At 42.2% G+C, this 20,078-nt stretch overlaps 1 protein-coding gene across 1 annotated transcript in view; it reads right to left on the bottom strand.

The window, feature by feature from the left end:
- Positions 1-20,078, bottom strand: part of tdrd9 (tudor domain containing 9) — a 216,417-nt gene that overhangs the window by 62,948 nt on the left and 133,391 nt on the right. The window contains 2 exon segments of the mRNA XM_041214194.1: positions 13,453-13,560; positions 13,981-14,097. Of these exon segments, the coding sequence (XP_041070128.1) occupies positions 13,453-13,560; positions 13,981-14,097 (225 nt within the window).

Consider the following 20,078-nt stretch of genomic DNA (forward strand, 5'->3'; position numbering starts at 1 on the left):
CCAGCATTTGGTTCGTAGCTCCGCAGCTTATGGCACTTCAGGTGCATGTCCAGACACCTTTAAAACGAGCTGAGGGCTTATGCCTCTACTATCCTTTCAGGTAGTGAGTTCCACACCCCTACAACCCTATGGGCAGAAAAAAAAAATCTTTGCTCATCTCCCCTCTAATTCTTCTGCCTATCACTTCAAATCGATGCCCCCTAGTCACTGACCTCTCTGCTGAAGCAAATAGGCCCTTCCCATTTGGCACATCTCAATTAAATCTCCCTTCAGACTCCTCTATTAAAGGGAGTACAATCCAAGCCTTTCCTCACATGTGCAATTTTCCAGTCCTGGCATCATCCTCATAAATCTCCTCTGTAGCCTCTTTCATGTAATTACATCCTTTCTATGATGTGACCAGAACTGCACGTAGTGCTCAAGTTGTGGTCCAACTAAAGTGCTATATGGTTCCAGCATAACCTCGCTGTTCTCGTCTTCTATGCCTCAGCTAACAAATAAAAGGATTCCATATGGCTTCTTAACCACCTTATCGACCTGTCCTGCTACTTTCAGGGATCTGTGGACATAGGAACATACTAATTATGAACACTGCCCACAAACCAACCCCCAATCCCCCGAGCCATGGTTGATCTGATTGTAATTTCAATCCCTCATTCCTGCCCATCCCCAATAACATTTCACCCCCTTGTTAATCAAGAATCAATCTAGCTCTGCCATAAAAATATTCAAAGACACTGCTTTTGAGGGAGAGAATTCCAAAGGCTCACGACCCTCAGGGAAAAAAATTCTCATTTCTGTCTTAAATGATCAACCCGTTTTTTTAAAACGGTGATCCCTAGTTCTAGAGTCTCCCACAAGAGGAAGGATGCTCTCCACATCCACCCTGTCAACACCCCTCAGGATCTTAAAGGTTTCGATCAAGTCAACTCTTGCTCTTCTAAACTCCACTGGATACAAGCCTAACCTGTCCAATCTTTCCTCATAGGACAACCCGCCCATTCCTGATATTGGTCGAGTAAACATTCCCTGAACTGCTTCTAATGTATTGACATCTCTCTTTAAATAAGGAGATCAGTACTGTATACAATAATCCAGGTGTGGTCTTACCAGTACAACTGAAGCATAACCTCACCACTTCTGCAATCAATTCTCCTCACAATGAACAATAACATTCTATAGGCTTTCCTAATTACTTGCTGCACCTGCATACCAGCCTTTTGTGATTCGTGCACTAGGCACCCAGATCCCTCCAAATTTCAGAGCTCTGCAATCTCTCACCATTTAGATAATAAGCTTTTTTATTCTTCCTGCCAAAATGAACAATTTTATATTCACCCACATTATAGTCAATTTGCAAGATCTTTGCCCACTCCCTTAACCTATGTCCCTTCGTAGCCTCCTTATGTCCACTTCATAATTTACTTTCCTACCTATCTTTGTGTCATCAGCAAATTTAGCAACCACTCCTTCGGTCCCTTCATCCAAGTCATTTATATAAATTTTAAAATGTTGAGGCCCTTGCTGATCCCTGTGGCACATCACTCATCACATCCTGTCAACCAGAAAAAGACCCATTTATGCCAACTCTGCTTCCTGTTAACTAGCCAATCTTCTATCCATTCCAATATGTTACCCCTATACCATGAGCTTTTATTTTCTGCAATGACCTTTGATGTGACACTTTACCAAATACTTTCTGGAAATCCAAGTACAGCACACCCACTGGTTCCCCTGTATCAACAGCACGTGACTCCTTCAAAGAAGTCCAATAAATTGGTTAAACGTGATTTCCCATTCACAAAACCTTGCTGACTCTGCCTGATTGCCTTGAATTTATCTAAGTGCCCTGCAATAACATCTTTAATAGCAGCTTCTAACATTTTCCCTATTACAGAAGTTAGGCTAACTGGCCTGTAGGTTCCAGCTTTTTGTCTCCCTCGCTTTTTGAATAAAGGAGTTACATTTGCTATTTTACAATCTAATGGAACCTTCCCCAAATTTAGGGAATTTTGGGAAAGTTAAAACCAATGCATGTGTTATCCCACTAGCCGCTTTTTTCAAAACCCTAGGGTGAAGTCCATCTGGACCTGGGGATTTGTCAGTCCGCAGCCCCATCAATTTGCTCAATAACACTTCCCTGGTAATAGTAATTTTCGCCGAGTTGCTCCCTTCCTTCCATTTCATGATTCACAGCTATTTCCAGGAGGTTACTTGTGTCCTCTGTAGTGAAGGCCAAAGCAAAATACCTGTTTAATTCATCCGCCATCTCCCTACTTTCCATTACCAATTTCCCAGACGCACTTTCTGTGGGACCAATGCTCAATTTGTTAACTCTTTCCTTATTTAAATATCTATAGGAACTCTTATTATCCATCTTTATATTACTAGCTAGCTTTCTCTCATACTCTAACTTTTCCCTCTCTATTAATCTTTTTGTCATTCTTTGCTGTTCTTTATATTATTTCCAATCTTTGGACCTGCCACCCGTCTTTGCATAATTATATGCTTTTTCTTTAAGTTTCATACTGTTTTTAACTTTTTTAGTTAACCATGGATGGTGGACCCTCTCCTTGGAATTTTCTTTTCTCATTAGAATGCATCTATTCTGAAATATCCCTTTAAATGGCTGCCACTAAACCTTTATTGACCTATCCCTTAACCTCATTTGCCAGTTCACTTTAGCTTGCTCTGCTTTCATGCCCTCATAATTGTCCTTATTTAAGTTTAAAATACTAATCTTAGATGCATTCATTTCTCCCTCAAAGAATGTAAAATTACCATATTATGATCACTGCCACCTAGGGGTACCCTCACTATGAGATTATCAACTAATCCTATTTCGTTGCACAATACCAAGTCCAGTATAGCTTGCTCTCTGGTTGGCTCCAGAGCATGCTGTTCTAAGAAACTATCCCAAAAACATTATGAAAACTCCTCATCTACACTACCTTTGCCCATCTGATTTTTCCAGTCTATATGTAGATTAAAATCCCCCATGATTATTGCTGTACTTTTTTGATAAGCTCCCATTATCTCTTCTTGTATACTCGGTCCTACCATATAGTTACAATTAAGGGACCTGTATATGACTTCCACAAGTGACTTCTAGCCTTTATCATTTCTCATCTGAGCCCAAAGCGCTTCTAAATCCTGGCTTCCTCAACTTAGGTCATCCCTCTCTAATGTGCAAATACCATCATTAATTTACAGAGCCACCCCTCCACCTCTTCCTAACTTCCTGTCCTTCCAAAATGTCACATACTCTTCAATATTCAGGTCCCAATCTCCTGTAGCCATGTCTCTGTAATGGCTATCAGATCGTACTTAATTATTTCCATTTGCGCCATCAGTTCATCTGTTTTGTTTCGAATACTACATGAGTTTAGATAGGGCCTTTAGTTTTGTTCTTCTATTATTTTTGCAGCATCTTGCCTTATCTGCTGATTTACTCTTAGATTTGTACTCTGTCCCTTCCTGTCACAGTCTGTTATCATTTCCCATATTAATATCTTTCTCTCTTGCCTTGCTTCCACTCCTTGTGGTTTACCACATCTTCCCAAATTTGATCCCTTGCCCCCACTATTCAATTTAAAACCCTCTCTACTTTCTTAGTTATGTGGCTCGCAAGGGCATTAGCCCCAGCACAGTTCATGTGTAGACTGTCCCAAAAGTAGAGATCCCATTTTCCCCAATGCTGGTGCCAGTGCCGCAAGACCTGGAACTCACTTCTCTCACACTAATCTTTGAGCCACACATTCAGTTATCTGATCTTATTTGTTCTATGCCAATTTACACATGGCTCAGTTAATAATCCAGAAATTATTACCTTTTGAGGTTCTGCTTCTTAATTTGGTGCCTAACTCATCATATCAACTATGCAGAGCCTCCTTCCTCATCCTGCCTATGTCGACGGTACCTACATGGACCAGGACCACTGGATCCTCCCCCTCCCACTGCAATTTGCTCTCTAGCCCTGAGCAACGTCCCAAACCCTGGCACCGGGCAGGCAACATAGCTGCCTGGACTCTCACTCCTGGCTAGAGAACAGTGTCAATCCCTTCACAATACTGTCCCCTACTACCACTACATTTCTTTGTACTCCCCTCACTTGAATTGCTTCCTGTACCATAATTCCATGATCAGTCAGCTCATCCACTCTGCAGCCCCCACTCTCATCCAAACACTGAAAGAACCTCAAGCCTGTTGGACAATTGCAGAGGCTGACACTCCTGCTCTCTGGGGTCCCTTACCTGCCTCAGCTACAGTCACATCCTCCTGTCCCTGACCACCTTCCAAATCAGAAGATCGTCTCCTAATGGATGTGACTGCCTCCTGGTACAAAGCATCCAGCTAACTTTCCCCCTCCCTGGTGTGTTGCAGTGTCTGCAGCTCAATGACTCTGAACCGAAGCTCCTCAAGCCGCAGGCACTTACTGCAGGTGCTTGCCCTGGATAACACTGGTATCCAGGAGCTTCCACATGCTGCAGCCATGACATATCACCTGTCCTGCCATACTTATGTGCTTCAGTTAATTAACTATTTTATTCAATTTTTTTTTAATCTACTCACATTCTTCTCTCTTTCTGGACCACAACTATATGATCTTTCTCCCACGCAAGCAGAACCCCATTCGCAAGTCTGAGATTTTTTACTGGGGTTATGACTACTTTCTGGTCCACTGTCAGAACACATACTGCACTTTCTGGGTTTCCACAGCTTTACCTAGGTTTGACAATCCATTGGTCTTGCCTCCTGTCCTTCTTCCTACACATTTAGTCAATGTTTGTATTTACTGGTGGCCTTTCCTGCTCTTCCTATGATGGTGGCACCCTTCCACATACTGGTCCCTTTTGGCATTTACATTACTGTTATGTTTTACTATGGGATCATTTTGCTCGCAAACCGGTTGCGCACTTATCAGTCAGTAGGCGAGTCGATTACGAACTTATTGCAGACGCAGAGGCCAATATGAAGCTATACTATTTATTTGCACAAACAGAGCATTAGCATGTTGCGTGCTTCTCCAGTCAGGCTCTTACTCTAGACTAACTATAACATGGTAGCCTGTGCTACACAGTTATTGAGTCTTACAGTCACGTGGTCAATCTGTTCATAATCTCTTAAACACCTCAGATTACCACATCCCTCCCCTTTACTTGAAAGTACATTTTGCAATGTATGAATTATCTACAAAAATGAACTATTTACAAATTTAGTCTCTCAGGAGGCTTTTTCCAAACGTGTTGACCAAACTTTGGATGGTTTATCTGAGGCCTCCCTCTCAGGAGTTCTGTCCACGAGGCTCCCCAGTAAGAACCTGCAAGTTTGCCTCTTCGACTCTCTCAGGCTCAACGGGTTCTGCAAGTACTTCCAAAGCAAGAGGAGCTCCTTCTACCTGCGGCATAGACTCCAACAGAAATGCTTAGCACACCTTTTCTTGTGGATCTGCTTCCCGTTTCTGGAGATGATCTGCATGTCTCCTGATTACCCGACCTTCAACCGATATATGGTAGGACAGGGGTCCTGTCATTGCACTGACTTCGCCTGATAGCCATTCGGACACACTCCAAAGTTCTTTGCAAAAAAAAGCTTCTCCTACAGTGAAGGACCACAACTGCGGTAATGGTATTCATTTTTCTGGGCCTCCTGACTTGTCTCTACCCTCTCCCCTAAATTTGGCCTTGAGGCGTAACCATGTACTGAAACGTCTCTTCATTAATAACTCTGCGGGGGCAATATTGGTGGTCATATGTGGTGTAGTCCTGTAGCTGAGCAGGAAGCATGATAACTTCGTTGCTATAGAGTCCCCCTCTAGTTTTTTCATTACAGCTTGAAGGTCCGAACTACCCTCTCAGCCAATCCATTGGATATGGTGATATGGCAAGGTCTTGACCTGTGTTATGCCATTGAGGGTCGTAAATCTTTAAATTTCTCCACTAGTGAATGCTGCTCCATTGTCAGGCACGATTATCTCTGGTAAACTGTGTATCACAAAACTCTGACCCAATCTGACTATGGTGGCAGCAGATGTGGGTGATCACACTTTGTATACACCCATCCATTTGGAGTGATAGTCGATAAGTAAAAGGAAAATTCTGCCCAAAAAAGGCCCCACATAGTCAATGTGAAGATGGACCCATGGCCTTCCTGGCCATTTCCAAGTATACAGTGGATCAGGAGGTGGCAATTTCTACACCTGTTGGCACTGCATGCAGCTCTTGACCAAGTATTCGATTTCAGTGTTCATTCCTGGCTGCGCACCAACATTTTTATTCTGGAAACGCTGGGGTGAGTGCTATCCAATTTTATCAATAATGGCTGTGTTCCTTTGGGGGGCATGATGGCTCTTGCTCCCCACAGTAAGATGCCATCCTGGCAGATGAGCTTGTATCGCCTGTTAAAATACAGCTTCATTTCATCCAACTTTAGCTCATTAGACCATCCCTGACATGAGACAAAACTGGATCACGGTTTGTCTATTCTGTTTAGCATTCACTGGTGATGAATCCAGAAAGTTTTATAACAAGACAAGTTCTTGTGGGATGGGGACATGCACATTGCTGTCCTTTAGAGGTAATCGGCTCAGCACATCAGCATTGGTAATCTGGCTTCCCGGCTGGTGGATGCAAGTACATTCATAAGCAGGAGCTTGGCCTAAATAGCCAAGTGGTTATGGTACTGGGTTTATAACCCCGAGATCAAGAGTTCAAATCTCACAAAGGCAAACTATGAAACAATGTAACTTCATCTGAAACAGATGGAAACAGGTTTGTACTCAAAAGAGTTACATTCATAAGCAGCTAGAATCAGTGCCCACCTTTGGATGTGTGTGAGGCAACTGGGGGTATTGCCTTATCTTCCCCAAACAAGCCCATTAGTAGCTTTTCGTTGGGATACTATGGTGAAGTGACGACCATGAATGTATTGGTGGAATTTAATGCCAAATAGAATGGATAAGCCTTCTTTCTCGATTTGTGAGTATCTTTGTCCTGCCACACAGTGCTCTTGAAACAGCCAATTGGCCATTTGGAGCCATCTGACATGCGGTGGGACTATACTGCCCCTACTTCATAAGGGGATGCATCACATGTTAAAATCAATTGTTTCTCTGGGTTGAAACATACCAACAGGGCTGATGAATGTAGTAACTGCTTTACTGCCATAAAAGCCTGTTATTGTGGGGCTTGCCAAGTCCACCTGTGGTTTTTCTCGAGTAACCTATATAATGGAGCCAGTACTGTCGATAAATTTGGGAGAAAACGATCGTAGTATTTAACCATTCCCAAGAAGGACTTGAGTTCTGTGGCATTTTTCGGGGCTGGCAGCTCACGAATAGCTGTGGTCTTCCACTGGATGAAGGCCCTGCTATGACTCAGGTAGGTCACTTCTTTTGCTTGGAAGGTGCATTTTTTGCCTTTTCAAGCATACTCCGGCTTGTGAGAAGCGCTTCAATACCTCTTCCAAGTTAGCCAGGTGTTCTTCATCAATTAGTCCTGTTACTAGGCATCATTGAAATAAACCACCATATGGGATAGACCTTGGAACAAATTTTGGAAAATGGCACAAGCTGATGAGACTCCGAAGGGCAACATGATATACCCCCGTGTGTGTTGATGGTCACAAAATCCCTTTTCTAGCTCAACTTGCTGGTAAGCATGGCTCATGTCATGTTTTATATATGCAATTCCCCCTGCCAGCTTGGAGTACAATTCATCAATTTTGGTATCGGGTGCCTGTCAAGTCTGGCTACTTTGTTAACGGTCAACTTGTAGTTCCCGCATATTCGCGCACTCTTCAGTACGGCTTTATGGAACTATGAGCGCTGCCCATTCGGAAAATTGTACAGGTTGTCAGACTCCCAATCTTTCCAGCCTGTCTAATTCAATATCCACCTTCAAATATCTGGGGGGGCTGCTCTGGGATCCACATAGATTTTAGCTTGCAGTCCCTGAATCTTCCTGAGCTCTTCACTGAACACAGGGGCATATTTCTGTAATAATTCCTGCAGATCTTTTATTCTGAGTTGAAAAATCTCAGTCCACTCAATTTTATTTCATCAAGCCAGTTCTGAATAAGTAGAAGAGGTTTTCTGTTAACTTCACTGTCACATAGATTGGTTCTGTTTTGCCCATTTTTAAATTGTGTAGCGAGTAAATATCTGTTTCTTCAGGCTCCTCCATTACATAATTTTCACGACTTCTACCTTTCTGTTTGAACTTAGGCCTTAATTTCTCTTTACAATATCGCATAATGTGCACATTGCAATGGCAGAAGTACTTGGTTCTTTAAAACTGTCGTTTGTTTGTGGGCTGTGTGGTTCCAATTCTGCTATTATGAATGTGGTTTTTATCTGTTAAGCCATTGCTTTTTGCTGGTCTTTTAATGGCTGCTGTTTCTCGCCTTTCCTGCACTTCCATGCCAATGCTAGCTGGTGCCTCCTTCCTGACGCGAAGAAAGGCGCCATATTGTGCTCCAATGATTTCTTGAATCCCTGACTGCACTTTCCATTGAATGCGCCAACTCCAGGGCTTCGCTGAAATCCGAATTTGTCTCTGACAGCAGCCTTTTTTTGAATGGCGTCTTCATTAATCCCACAGACTAATTGGTCTCTTAACATGTCATTAATAGACGTCCCGAACTCGCAGTGCTGTCAACTGTTTTAAGGCTGCTACATAACAAGCGACTGTCTCTCTAGGGGTGCAACACCTTGCAATGAAGTAAAAATGCTGCGTTGTTATCAAGGGTTTCGGTTGGAAGTGGCCTTTCACTAGGTTCACCAACTCATCAAAGCTCTTGGAATCTGGGCTGTTGGATGCTGATAGACGATGAATGAGGCTGTATGTTTTACTGCCACATGTCAACAAGAGGATCACCCATCTCTTTTCCTCCCCCAATATGTAATTGGCCTAAAAGAAAAACGTGGTCTGATCAAACGGTTCGATGCAGCCAAATTGTGGCATATTGGAGGGAGATGACTTTGATGACTATAATGAGGGTTTACAATTGTAAACCTGCAGGGCACAGTGAATTCAGTACAGTTGAGTTTTTGCAGCTTGCCTTGGTGTCATCGATTGGTCGTATTTTGCCTCATCGCCAGTTGTTATGCTTTGCTCGCGAACTAGTTGCACACTTAGCTGTCGGTAGGGGAGTCGATTACAATATACTGCAGATGCAGAAATCAATATGAAATGAAGCACATACTATTTATTTACACAAACAGAGCACTAACATGATATGTGCTTCTCCAGCCAGACCCTACTCTAGACTAACTTTTGGGTCTTACAGTAACATGGTCAATCTGCTCACAGTTTCTTAAAAGTGTATTAGACCTCGGATTACCACAGTTACCTTTGCTCCTACTTTGGGTTAATGCCCCTTTGGACGAATAGTGTTACCCTGTACCTCAATGTTACTTTGTTCATCGTCTGTCGACACTATATCTGCTGTAGTCTGCACCTCATAACTGCCCAGTGTGTGAACTGCATGGTGCCTCCTCACTTTCTATGTCTTGTTCAGAAACTGTAAAGGTATAGTCAGTATCAATTAATCCCAAAAAATGTACCCTAAGAGTTTGGTTGCTGTGTTGCACAATTATTACTTTTCCATTATTCCCCATTACCTTGCCAGGTCCTTTCCAGAGTTTCTGGCCTTCCCTTTTGTAATATACCATGTCACCAAATTTTCTGCAAAACCTCAGCTTTAACGAAAGCTCTTCTGCCTGCATGCAAACAATCAGATGAGCAGAAAAAGGTGAAGCCTTTGCTACTGCCTTCTAGAGCTGGGGGTGTATCTGATAACACCAAAGGCAACTTTGGATTTCTTCCGCACACCAACTGGTACGGACTGCAACCCCCAACCATTTGGAAAGAGTTATTTGCATGCACTGCCCATGCTAGCGCCATTTGCAATTTGCAATCTGTTTGAACAGCCAATATTTTATGTAACATGTCATCTATTGCTGCATGGTTTCTTTCACAAAGACCATTACTAAACAGGGTCTGAGCTACAGTATGCATAACTATGATGTTCGAATTTTCTCATGTCTCAAAATTCCTCATTGGCAAATTCTCTACCATTATCTATTAGGAACTTCATTGGTGTTCCTAATCCTGTCCCTACCCATTTCCTCATAATCTTTTTGACAATGGTCCTTTTGTCTTTACCATGTATTACAGTGGATAGGCTAAATCTGGTTGCCATATCTATGAAGTGTAGTAAAAAAAAATACTCCTATCCTTGCCCCAAACTTTCAAGTCCGTTGGCACTGCATCGTTAAACTCCCTGGCTAGGCGAAGCTCACAACAGGATGCGGTGGTGTCTTACAACATTTAGACAAAATTCACAGAGCAATGATTTGCTCAATAAGATCATCGTATCTTGTATCAACCACTCCCACATCTCGAAGTAGAGTCTTCAGGTTCTGTGCCGCTGTGTGTGCAAACTGTCTATATGTAGCTTCCAAATGATCATCTTTTTGTCCACCAAATTCTTATTCCCAGCAATTAACAATACTTCATGAACTTCTTGATGAGAAATCTCTCGTTTCCTTAGAGGCAGGAGGTAAAGGCTTGACTGAGTAAAATATAGATCCACGTTTTTTCCAAACACAAACGCCCTATCGTTCTTCAGGTCTAGCATCACCTGAGCCTTTTTCATCACAGATCAACTTAACAATAGCGGTATCTCACTAGAAACCACATCAGTACTAATAAACAGACTGATCCCTCCTATCTTACAAGGGGCCACCTTTTTGGAAGATGTTAATGTGTTATCATCTCCACACCTGAAGCAGGTACAGTTTCATACTCCTTGACCTTCTGCTGGTCTACCTTATTGAGACCCTCCCGTCAGACAGTAGGTAAGCCAGTCCATGCCACACACAGTATAAGTGCAACCACTGTCCAGGTATGCACAGTTGAAAGAATCGACCATCAAGGTACTCATCAGTGGATTCAAACTTTCAATGACCAATACAATTCCATCATGGCAGTCACCATCATCATTTTCAGTCTCAGAAGAATCCATCACGTGGGTCACTTCAAAAATATGATTCTTTCACTGTGGGTAGCGTGTAATGATACTGGAATCACACCGAAACCACTGATTAACCATTCCCCGTGCGTTTTCTGGGTTTAAACACCTATGGTCACCGTCTCAAACACACTTTTTATCCTGATTCTCAAACTGGCTAGGGTTGCAGCCGTTTTCAGACCTCCTGTCATTAACGCAGTCTTTGTATTGTAATCTTCATCTAATATTTGGCCCACCTTGAAATTCAGCCACCATAGAATCCTCCATCCTTTGTTTCACGGCATAGTTGTTCGCATTTGCTAAGGAACCAGCTGGGAACAACTGTTTCCCCAGGAATGTTTTTAGGGCAGCAGCCATTTCATCTAGGAGAGATTCTTTCCCCAGAATTGAACCCCTGTTAGTACTAAAAGACTGTCAATATGGGAAATGTGAGCAGAGCTCAAAAACTTAAACGCCAATACTGGCTCAGGGATTTCAAGTTCAAATCTCTGTAGACTCCTGTACCATTCATCAAAATTCATGATATATTCTTCCATGGACTGATCATCTGATTTCCTAAACCTATCAAAGATTATCCAAGCTTCATACGCTTCCAATAACTCATCCTTTTTGTAAAACTTAGCCAAACATTGTAACAGAAGATCCCTCTTCATGATCCAAATCATCTGCTTTCTACTCTGAAAATATTTTAGTCTGTATCTTACTTTTGGCTGGTAATAATAACACCAAGAGCTTACTCTTTTGGAGTATGGAAGTAATCCTAGTCCACAACTCAACTTCAGCCTTCTATTGCTGATAACGTTCAGAGTCAGAAAAAGCTGGTAGATAATCAAAGCTTGCGATTTTGCACTGTCCTTCCGCAACCTAAATTGTCAGCAACAGTACACTTCTTTTCCCTCAGGGGATTGAGACAAAAAGCTTCACAGACAGCAATCAATCACCAAAGCTTAAATTTCATCCTCTGCTAACATGTTACTCACAATAAGTGTTTCTGGTGGAAGAATGAATCCAAAGCTGTTTTTTTACTTCAAGCTGGTTTATTCTCACTACAGCTCCTCGGTGCTACAGACTTCTGAGCAGCTTCCACACAGTGTTCCAGCTATATCTATTTATGCCGTTTTGATGGGAAAAGCAATGCCCACCATCTATTTTAATTAGCAATTGTCTTTAACAAGGTAATCCCCATGCAATGTGATTGCTGATACATTGATAGATGGAATAGCCATGTTCTGCTTATAAGGAGTGGAAAGCAAAGAAACTGGGGTAAAACTACATTAGTATTAAGGGGAACAAGGAAATTCAAGACAGAAACAATAAAATTCAAGACAGAAACAATAAAATTCAAGACAGAAACAGTCCACCAGATGATGAGCACTTTTCTTATTTGTCCTGGAACATAAGAGGTATTAGAAAAGTTTGCCAGATGTGGAAACAGAGTTCAAGTTTTGGGGAGCAATTTTCCCTGGATACCTCAGGTACTAAACAGAGCTTCACCCGAAACGCCGGTTTAGTGCATGTTTCATGCAGGATGCCATCTTAGTAACTGAGTTGAAGCTTGCACAAGGAATAGTCACCTGGAGGGTTGGTAACAGCTAGTTAATCAATGTTTTAATTTAGTCTTTAAAATCTCTAAAGGTGGTGATGGATTTATTGCTTCCGACTTCAGTGCACCAGCCTTCTCGTAATAAATACAAATTGCAAAATTGTTGTGATAGTGTGGCCAAGTTTCCCTTGTAGATTTGGTCAGCCTGGCAAGTACCACCTGCCATATCATAATACATATAAAATTATGACAGGAAACAGGAAAATAATTGTTCAAATTTATTAGTGCAAAGATACAAGTTTATAATCAGAATTACTGGTCCACAAACTACAACATCCATCCATGGGAATAGGCAAGTGTTTTCACAACACTGACTCAAAAATGAAGTGCATTGTTTCATGACAACACAACATAATTAGAGAAAAAAATCCAGGATTATGATGTTAAGTTCTACAACCTCATACCAATGTTTACAGTTGAACATGAAGCTATTGAAAATTTCAATTTCATTAGCATTGGAGTGGAAGCAACGATTTTTAATTATTTCAAAATGAGCTGTGCAGCTATGTGAAGTTTTGACTGTACACAAAGATATTTTGCATTCTATTGCAAGCAGTTCAGAATAGTTCTCTAATTCGTGAGGTTAGTCATAACAAATAAAATAAATGGTAACAAGGGGTACTTAAAAAAAACTGAACGGATAATAATTCAAGAGCATCCTCCACAAATAGATATTTAGGCCAAACTACAGCATTTGTATTTAAGGTTTACTAATACAGCTTTTCCTCAGTATTCTCTAAAAAATATATCAGAGTTTTTAGGAAAAAATTGTTCATTAAGTACAAGCAAATTCTTCCATATCAACAGCTACATACCATTACTGTAGTTCTGTAATCTTTTTGAGCCAGCTCTTTCACAGCAATTTCTTCAGAGACTGGACCAAATGTGAAATAATTTGGGTAAAAAGCTCCAGCCAGAACAACCTGTGGAAAAATGACATTGCAATATAATCACTGCACAAACTGCAGTTCCCCTATTTTTTTTTAAAAATCATGACTTCACCTGAGCAAGTGTAAATATTGGGTGTGCAAAAACAGATACACAAAAGACAATATCAACTTGTTAAAACATAAGAGGGTTGAAATTACTAAACTCTTCTCCACTCCTGTTGTGCCAGAACCTGGACTACGTAGGAGCGTGATGCTGGGTCTTTTAAGGGGCAGAGTCTCTGCCTGCCCATTACAAGAAAAGCAGGGAGGAGCCAGGGACATCTATGTTGAATAGTAAATGCACAAAGCATATCAGGCTGTATATGTTGTGATGTAAACTGTGTTCAAGATTTGGATAAGGTACTAAACTAGAAAAAAAATGTACGTAGAAACATTGTCAAAACAAAGCAATACCTGCAGAATGAATCTTTGCTTGTGCACATATTCTTCACTTGTACACCCAGGTGGGTTATCAATATACATATTAAAACACTGGACACGTTCCTTCAGCTCCTCGTACAACTGTGCCACCTAAAATGAACCAGTAAAAAAAACGTATAGGAATTCATGTTCCAAAGATATGAGGGGGGCATTTAGCCCAGGTAGTTATTTTTTTTCCCCTTTGAAATCCATGACATCCCTCACCACAGACCCCTCCCAATTTCCAAACTACGCAATTACCACCTGAATGATAAGACAGGTTTTGCCTCTGCCACTTTTTAAGGAAAATTAACCAATCTTGTACTAATTATATGCCTAGGGAAGACTTTTGGATTCCCTTTAATGTTAGTTGTCAATCTCTTCTCATGCTTCCAATACCTCATGTCTTTTTCTAACTTCCACTTTGAAGTTTCTATGATCAGCCTGAGTCTGAATTTGTAATGTCTGCCTGACATCTGTCATATCTGCTTCATTTCATAATCAGCCTCTTTAATCATCCAGGGAGTTCTGGCTTGGTTGTACTACCTTTCCCCATTGTGGGAATGTACTTTGACTGTACCCAAGTTATCTCCTCTTCAAAGGCAGTCCAGTAACACATCAGATACATCTGAGGATACTGAGAGAAGTGACGGTGGAAATTGCAGATACACTGAACATAATCTTCCAATGCTCCTTAGACAAAGGGGTGATGCCAGAGGACTGGAAATCACAGATGTTACACCCTTGTTCAAAAAAGGGTGCAAGGGTATGCTCAACAACTGCAGGCCAGTGGCAACTACATTCAGTGATGGGAAAGCTTTCAGAAGTGATAATCTGAAACAAAATTAACAGTCACTTGGACAAATATGGACGAATTAAGGAAAGTCAGCCTAGCTAATACTTTTTAAGAGAAAACGTTTAATTTTTTGATGAAGTAACAAACAGGGCTGAGTAGATACATTGACTTCCAAAAGTCATCTGATAAAGTGTCATATATACAGGCTTGTCAGCAAAGTTTGAGCTCATGCAATAAAAGGGACTCTACCAGCGTGGATACAAGTTTGACTGAACGACAGGAAACAGAGGTTAGTGGGAAACTGTTTTCCAGAGTTGAGGAAAGTAGATTGTGGGGTTCCCCGGGAGTCGTTACAAGGACCATTGCTTTTCTTCATATATATTAATAATCCAGACTTGGGTGCGCAGGGTATAATTTCAAAATTTGCAGATGACAGAAAACTTGGAAGTACTGCGAACTCTGAACAGGATGGTGATAAAATTCAAGAGGTCATGGACAAGTTGGTAGAACTGGTGAACGCGTGACAGATGAAATTTAATGCATATAAGTGTGAAGTGATTAATTTTGACAGGAAGAAGAGACAGTATAAAATTAAAAAATACAATTCTAAAGGGGGTGCGGGAGCAAAAGGACTGTGAGGTAGACCTACACAAATCATTTATGGTGGCACGACAGTTGAGAAAGTGGTAAGTAAAGCATACAAGATTCTGAGCTTTTTAAATGGGGGCAGAGAGTAGAAAAGCAAGGAAGTTATGATGAACCTTTTAGAAACAGTGGCTCACCTCACCTGGAACAGTGTGTCCAATTGTTCCTACTGTGTGGTGCGCATAATGTAAAGATATTAGAGAGGGGGCAGAAAGATTCATGAGAATGGCTCCAGGGATGAGGGGCTTCAGCTATGTAAATAGATTGCAAAAGCTGCAGCTGTTCTCCTCGGAGGAAAGATTAAGAGGAGAATTGATGGGGTTTTCAAAAGACAACAATGATTTAAGGTAATTGGCAAAAGAAGCAAAGGCAACATGAGGAAAAACCCTTTTTACGCAGCCAACATTTAGGATCTGATATGCATTGCCTGGTGGCGGCAGATTCAATCAAGGTTTTTCATGAAGTATTGGATAGTTATCTGAAGAGAAAATAGTTGCAGGGTTACCAGGAAAAGGTGGTAGAATGGGGGATTAGATGAACTGTCCTAGGAAAAAGCCGGCATGGACACAATGGGCCAAGTTGCCTCTTTCCATGCTGTAACCATTCCATGATTTCATGACCTTTAGAGATTTAAGGATATTCTTCTCTCCAAGTTCTTTGCCTTCCTTTGCAAAAATACTTATCCCCTCTTATGGGCCACATCATTTCCATTCTTGTTAGAATAGCTCTCTCTCTTCCTGGCTTCAGAAAAATGCAAAGGAAATTCCTTTCTTTTACCTAACTCCTATAACTAGATTCCTATTCCTTCCACCCCATTGCTGCAAAGTCAGACTTGCAAAAAGGAATGGCTCACAGGCAAGGTGACACAAAATTCATTTCAGTGATAGTTCTGCTACCTTTTTCTCCCCATAAAGGAGCAAATTAGACAGACATTTACAGCACAGAAGGAGGCCATTCAGCCCATCACATCAGCACCAATCAACAAAGATCGGACTACACCAATCCCATTTTCCAGTGCTTGGCCCAAAGCCCTGGAGGCTATGGCAATGCAAGTGAGTATCTAAATACTTCTTAAATGTTACAAGAGTTTCTGACTCAACCGCCATTTCAGGCAGAGAGTTCCAGACTCCCACCACCCTCTGGGTAAAAATATTTCTCCTCAACTCCCCTCTTAAGCCTTCTACCTCTTATCTTAAATCTATGCCCCCTGGTTATTGACCCTTCTACTAATGGACAAAGTGCCTTCCTATCCATCCTATCTATGCCCCTCATAATCTTATACAACTCTATCAAGTCCCCTCTCAACCTGTGCTGCTCCAAGGAAAACAACCCGAGCCTATCCAATCTTTCCTCATAGCTCAAACCCTCCAGCCCAGGCAGCATCCTGGGTCTCCAGTGCAGTCACATCCTTCCTATAATGTGACCAGAACTGCACACAGTACCCCTGTTGTGGCCTAACCAGTGTTTTATACAGTTCCAGTATAACCTCCCTGCTCGTGTATTCTATGTCTCGGCTAATAAAGGCAAGTATATCATATGCCTTCTTAACCACCTTATCTACCTGCCCTGCTACCTTCAGGGATCTGTGGATATGCACACCAAGGTCCCTCTATCATCAGTACTTTCCAGGGTCCTACCATCCATAGAATAATCCCTTGCCTTGTTAGCCATCGCCAGTGCATAGCCTCACACTTTTCCAGGTTGAATTCCATTTGCCGCTGCTCTGCCCACTTGACCAGTCCATTGATATCCTCCTGCAGTTTCCGGCTATCCTCTTCATTATTTACCGCCCAACTAATTTTCGTGTCATCTGTGAACTTGTTGATCATATCCCCTACATTTAAGTCCAAATCATCGATGTACACCAAAAACAGCAAGTGCTCCAGCACCAAGCCCTGCGGAACCCTACTGGAAATACACTTCCTGTTTCAGAAACATCCCTCTACCATCACCCTCTGCTTCCTGTCTCTCAGCCAATTTTGGATCTGACGTGCCACTTTGCCTTGGATCCCATGGGCTCTTACTTGTTCAAACAGTCTGCCATGAGGGACCTTATCAAAAGCCTTGCTAAAGTCCATGTAGACCACATCAAATGCATTACCCTCATCAATACTCCTGGTTACCTCATCAAAAAATTCGATCAAAATTGTCAAATGCGTCCTTCCCTTAATAAATCCATGCTGATTATCCATTATTACACCATGTCTCTCCAATGCAGATATATTCTGTCCCTCAGAATTCTTTCTAGTAACTTCCCCACCACCGAGATTAGACTGACTGGCCTGTAATTTCCTGGTCTATCCCTTCCTCCCTTTTTTAAACAATGGGGCAACGTTAGCAGTCCTCTGGCACCTCACCTGTGTCCAGAGAGGATTTGAAAATTACTGCCAGGGCCCCTGATATCTCACCCCTTGCCTCTCTCAACAGCCTGGGATACATCTCACCCAGGACTGCGGATTTATCCACTTTTGAGGCCACTAAGCCCACTGGTACCTTCTCTCTATGTTAATTTCCTCTAATATTTCATTGCCCTCCACCCTGATGTCAATACCTGTGTCGTCTTTTTCCACTGTGAAGACTGACATAAAGTATTCATTGAGAACTGTACCCACGTCTTCCAGGTCCACACACATGTTACCTCTATGTTGGTCCTACTCTTTCCCTAGTTATTCACTTGCTCTTTATATATTAAAAAAACCTTTTGGGTTTTCCTTTATTCTACCCACCAATACTTTCTCATGTACTCTTAGCTTTCCTAATTTCCTTTTTAAGTTATCCCCTGTACTTTTTATACTCCTCTCGGGACTCTTCCATATCGAGCACCGTGTATCTGCCATAAGCTTCTCTTTTTTGTTTCTTAATCCTAACCTTTATGTCCCTTAACATCAAGGGTTCTCCAGACTTGGTACCCCACTTTATCTTTACGGGAATATATCTGCCCTGTACTTTCGCTATTTCCTCCTTGAATGCCCCCAACTGCTCTGACACAATTTTATCTGCAAGTAGCTGCTCCTAGTCCACTTGGGCCAAATCATATCGCACCTTAGTAAAATTAACCTTTCCCCAGTTTAGAGCTTTTATTCCCAGCCCAAACTTATCCTTTTCCATAACTATCCTAAACATAACTTGAGTTATGGTCACTATTTCCAAATTACTCTCCCACAGATACGCCTTCCACCTGTCCGGGCTCATTTCCGAACATTAGGTCCAGAACTGCCACTTCTATTGTTGGGTTTTCTACATACTGGCCAAAAAAGTTCTCCTGGGTGCAACTTAAGAATTTTGCTCCCTCCCTACCTTGCACACTAAAATTATCCCAGTTCATAATTGGGTAGTTAAAATCCCCTAATACTGCATTACTCTTACACTTCTCTGAAATTTGATCCTCTCTTTCTCCATGACTGTTTGGGGAAACTATAGCACACACCCATCAGCATGCTTGCCCCTTTTGTATTTTTTACTTCTACCCATATAGCCTCATTTGATATCCTTCCAAGATATCATCCCTCTTCACTGCTATACTTGATTCCTTGACCAACACTGCAATCCCGCCTCCCCCCTTTTCTATCCCCCTCTCTATCTCGTCTGAATACCCTATAACCAAGGATGTTGAGCTGCCAATCCTGCCCTTTTTTTAGCCAAGTTTCAGTCATGGCTATGATATCATACTCCCACATGCCGATCTGTGCCCTAAGCTCGTCTGTCTTATTCCTCAGGCTCTTTGAATTAAAATATATTCCATTTAGCCTTGCTAATCCCACTTCGTTCTTATCTAGCCTATGTTTCCTCTGCCTTCCAGATTCACTCAGCAGCGCTTTAACTTCTAAGTCCTTCTCAGCTTCTCTACCATCTGAACTGTTTTTCAGGATCCCATCCCCTGCCAATTTAGTTTAAATCCACCCAAACAACATTAACAAACCTCCCCACAAGGATGTTGGTCCCCTTGCTGTTCAGGTGTAACTTGTCCAACTTGTACAGGTCCCACCTTGCCCAGAAATGGTCCCAATGCCCCAAGGAATCTAAAGCCCTCCCAGTACACCATCTCTCCAGCCACACATTCATCTGCTCTATTCTTCTGTTCCTAAACTCACTACCACGTAGTGCCAGGTGTATTCCAGGGATTACTACCTTTGAAGTCTATTTCCTACCTAGCTCCCTGAAGTTTGCTTGCAGGACCTCATTTCTCTTTCTTCCTATGCCATTGGTCCCAATACGGACCATGATCTCTGGCTGTTCACTCCCCTCCCTCCAGAATGTCTTGCAGCAGCCGTTCCATGACATCCTTGACCCTGGCACCGGGGAGGCAACGTACCATCCTGGAGTAACGTCTACAGCCGCAGAAGCACCTGTCTACTCCCCTCACTAGCGCATCCCCTACCACTATTGCCCTTCCACACTTCTTCCTCCCCCCACCGCTCCGAGCAGCTGGATCACCCATAATGCCATGGCCTTGGCTCTGGTTGGCCTCCACAGAGCAACCATCATGCTCACTGTTTTCCAAGGCCGAAAAACAGTTTGTGAGTGAGATGCACTCAGGGGATGCCCTCACTGCCTGTCTGGTGTCCTTCTTCAGTCTGGCGGTCACCCACTCCCTCTCTGCTTGCACTTCCTTAAGCTGCAGAGTAACCACATCCTAAAACGTGCTATGCAC

The sequence above is a fragment of the Carcharodon carcharias genome, chromosome 20 (genome assembly GCF_017639515.1).
Source record: "Carcharodon carcharias isolate sCarCar2 chromosome 20, sCarCar2.pri, whole genome shotgun sequence".
NCBI lineage: Eukaryota > Metazoa > Chordata > Chondrichthyes > Lamniformes > Lamnidae > Carcharodon > Carcharodon carcharias.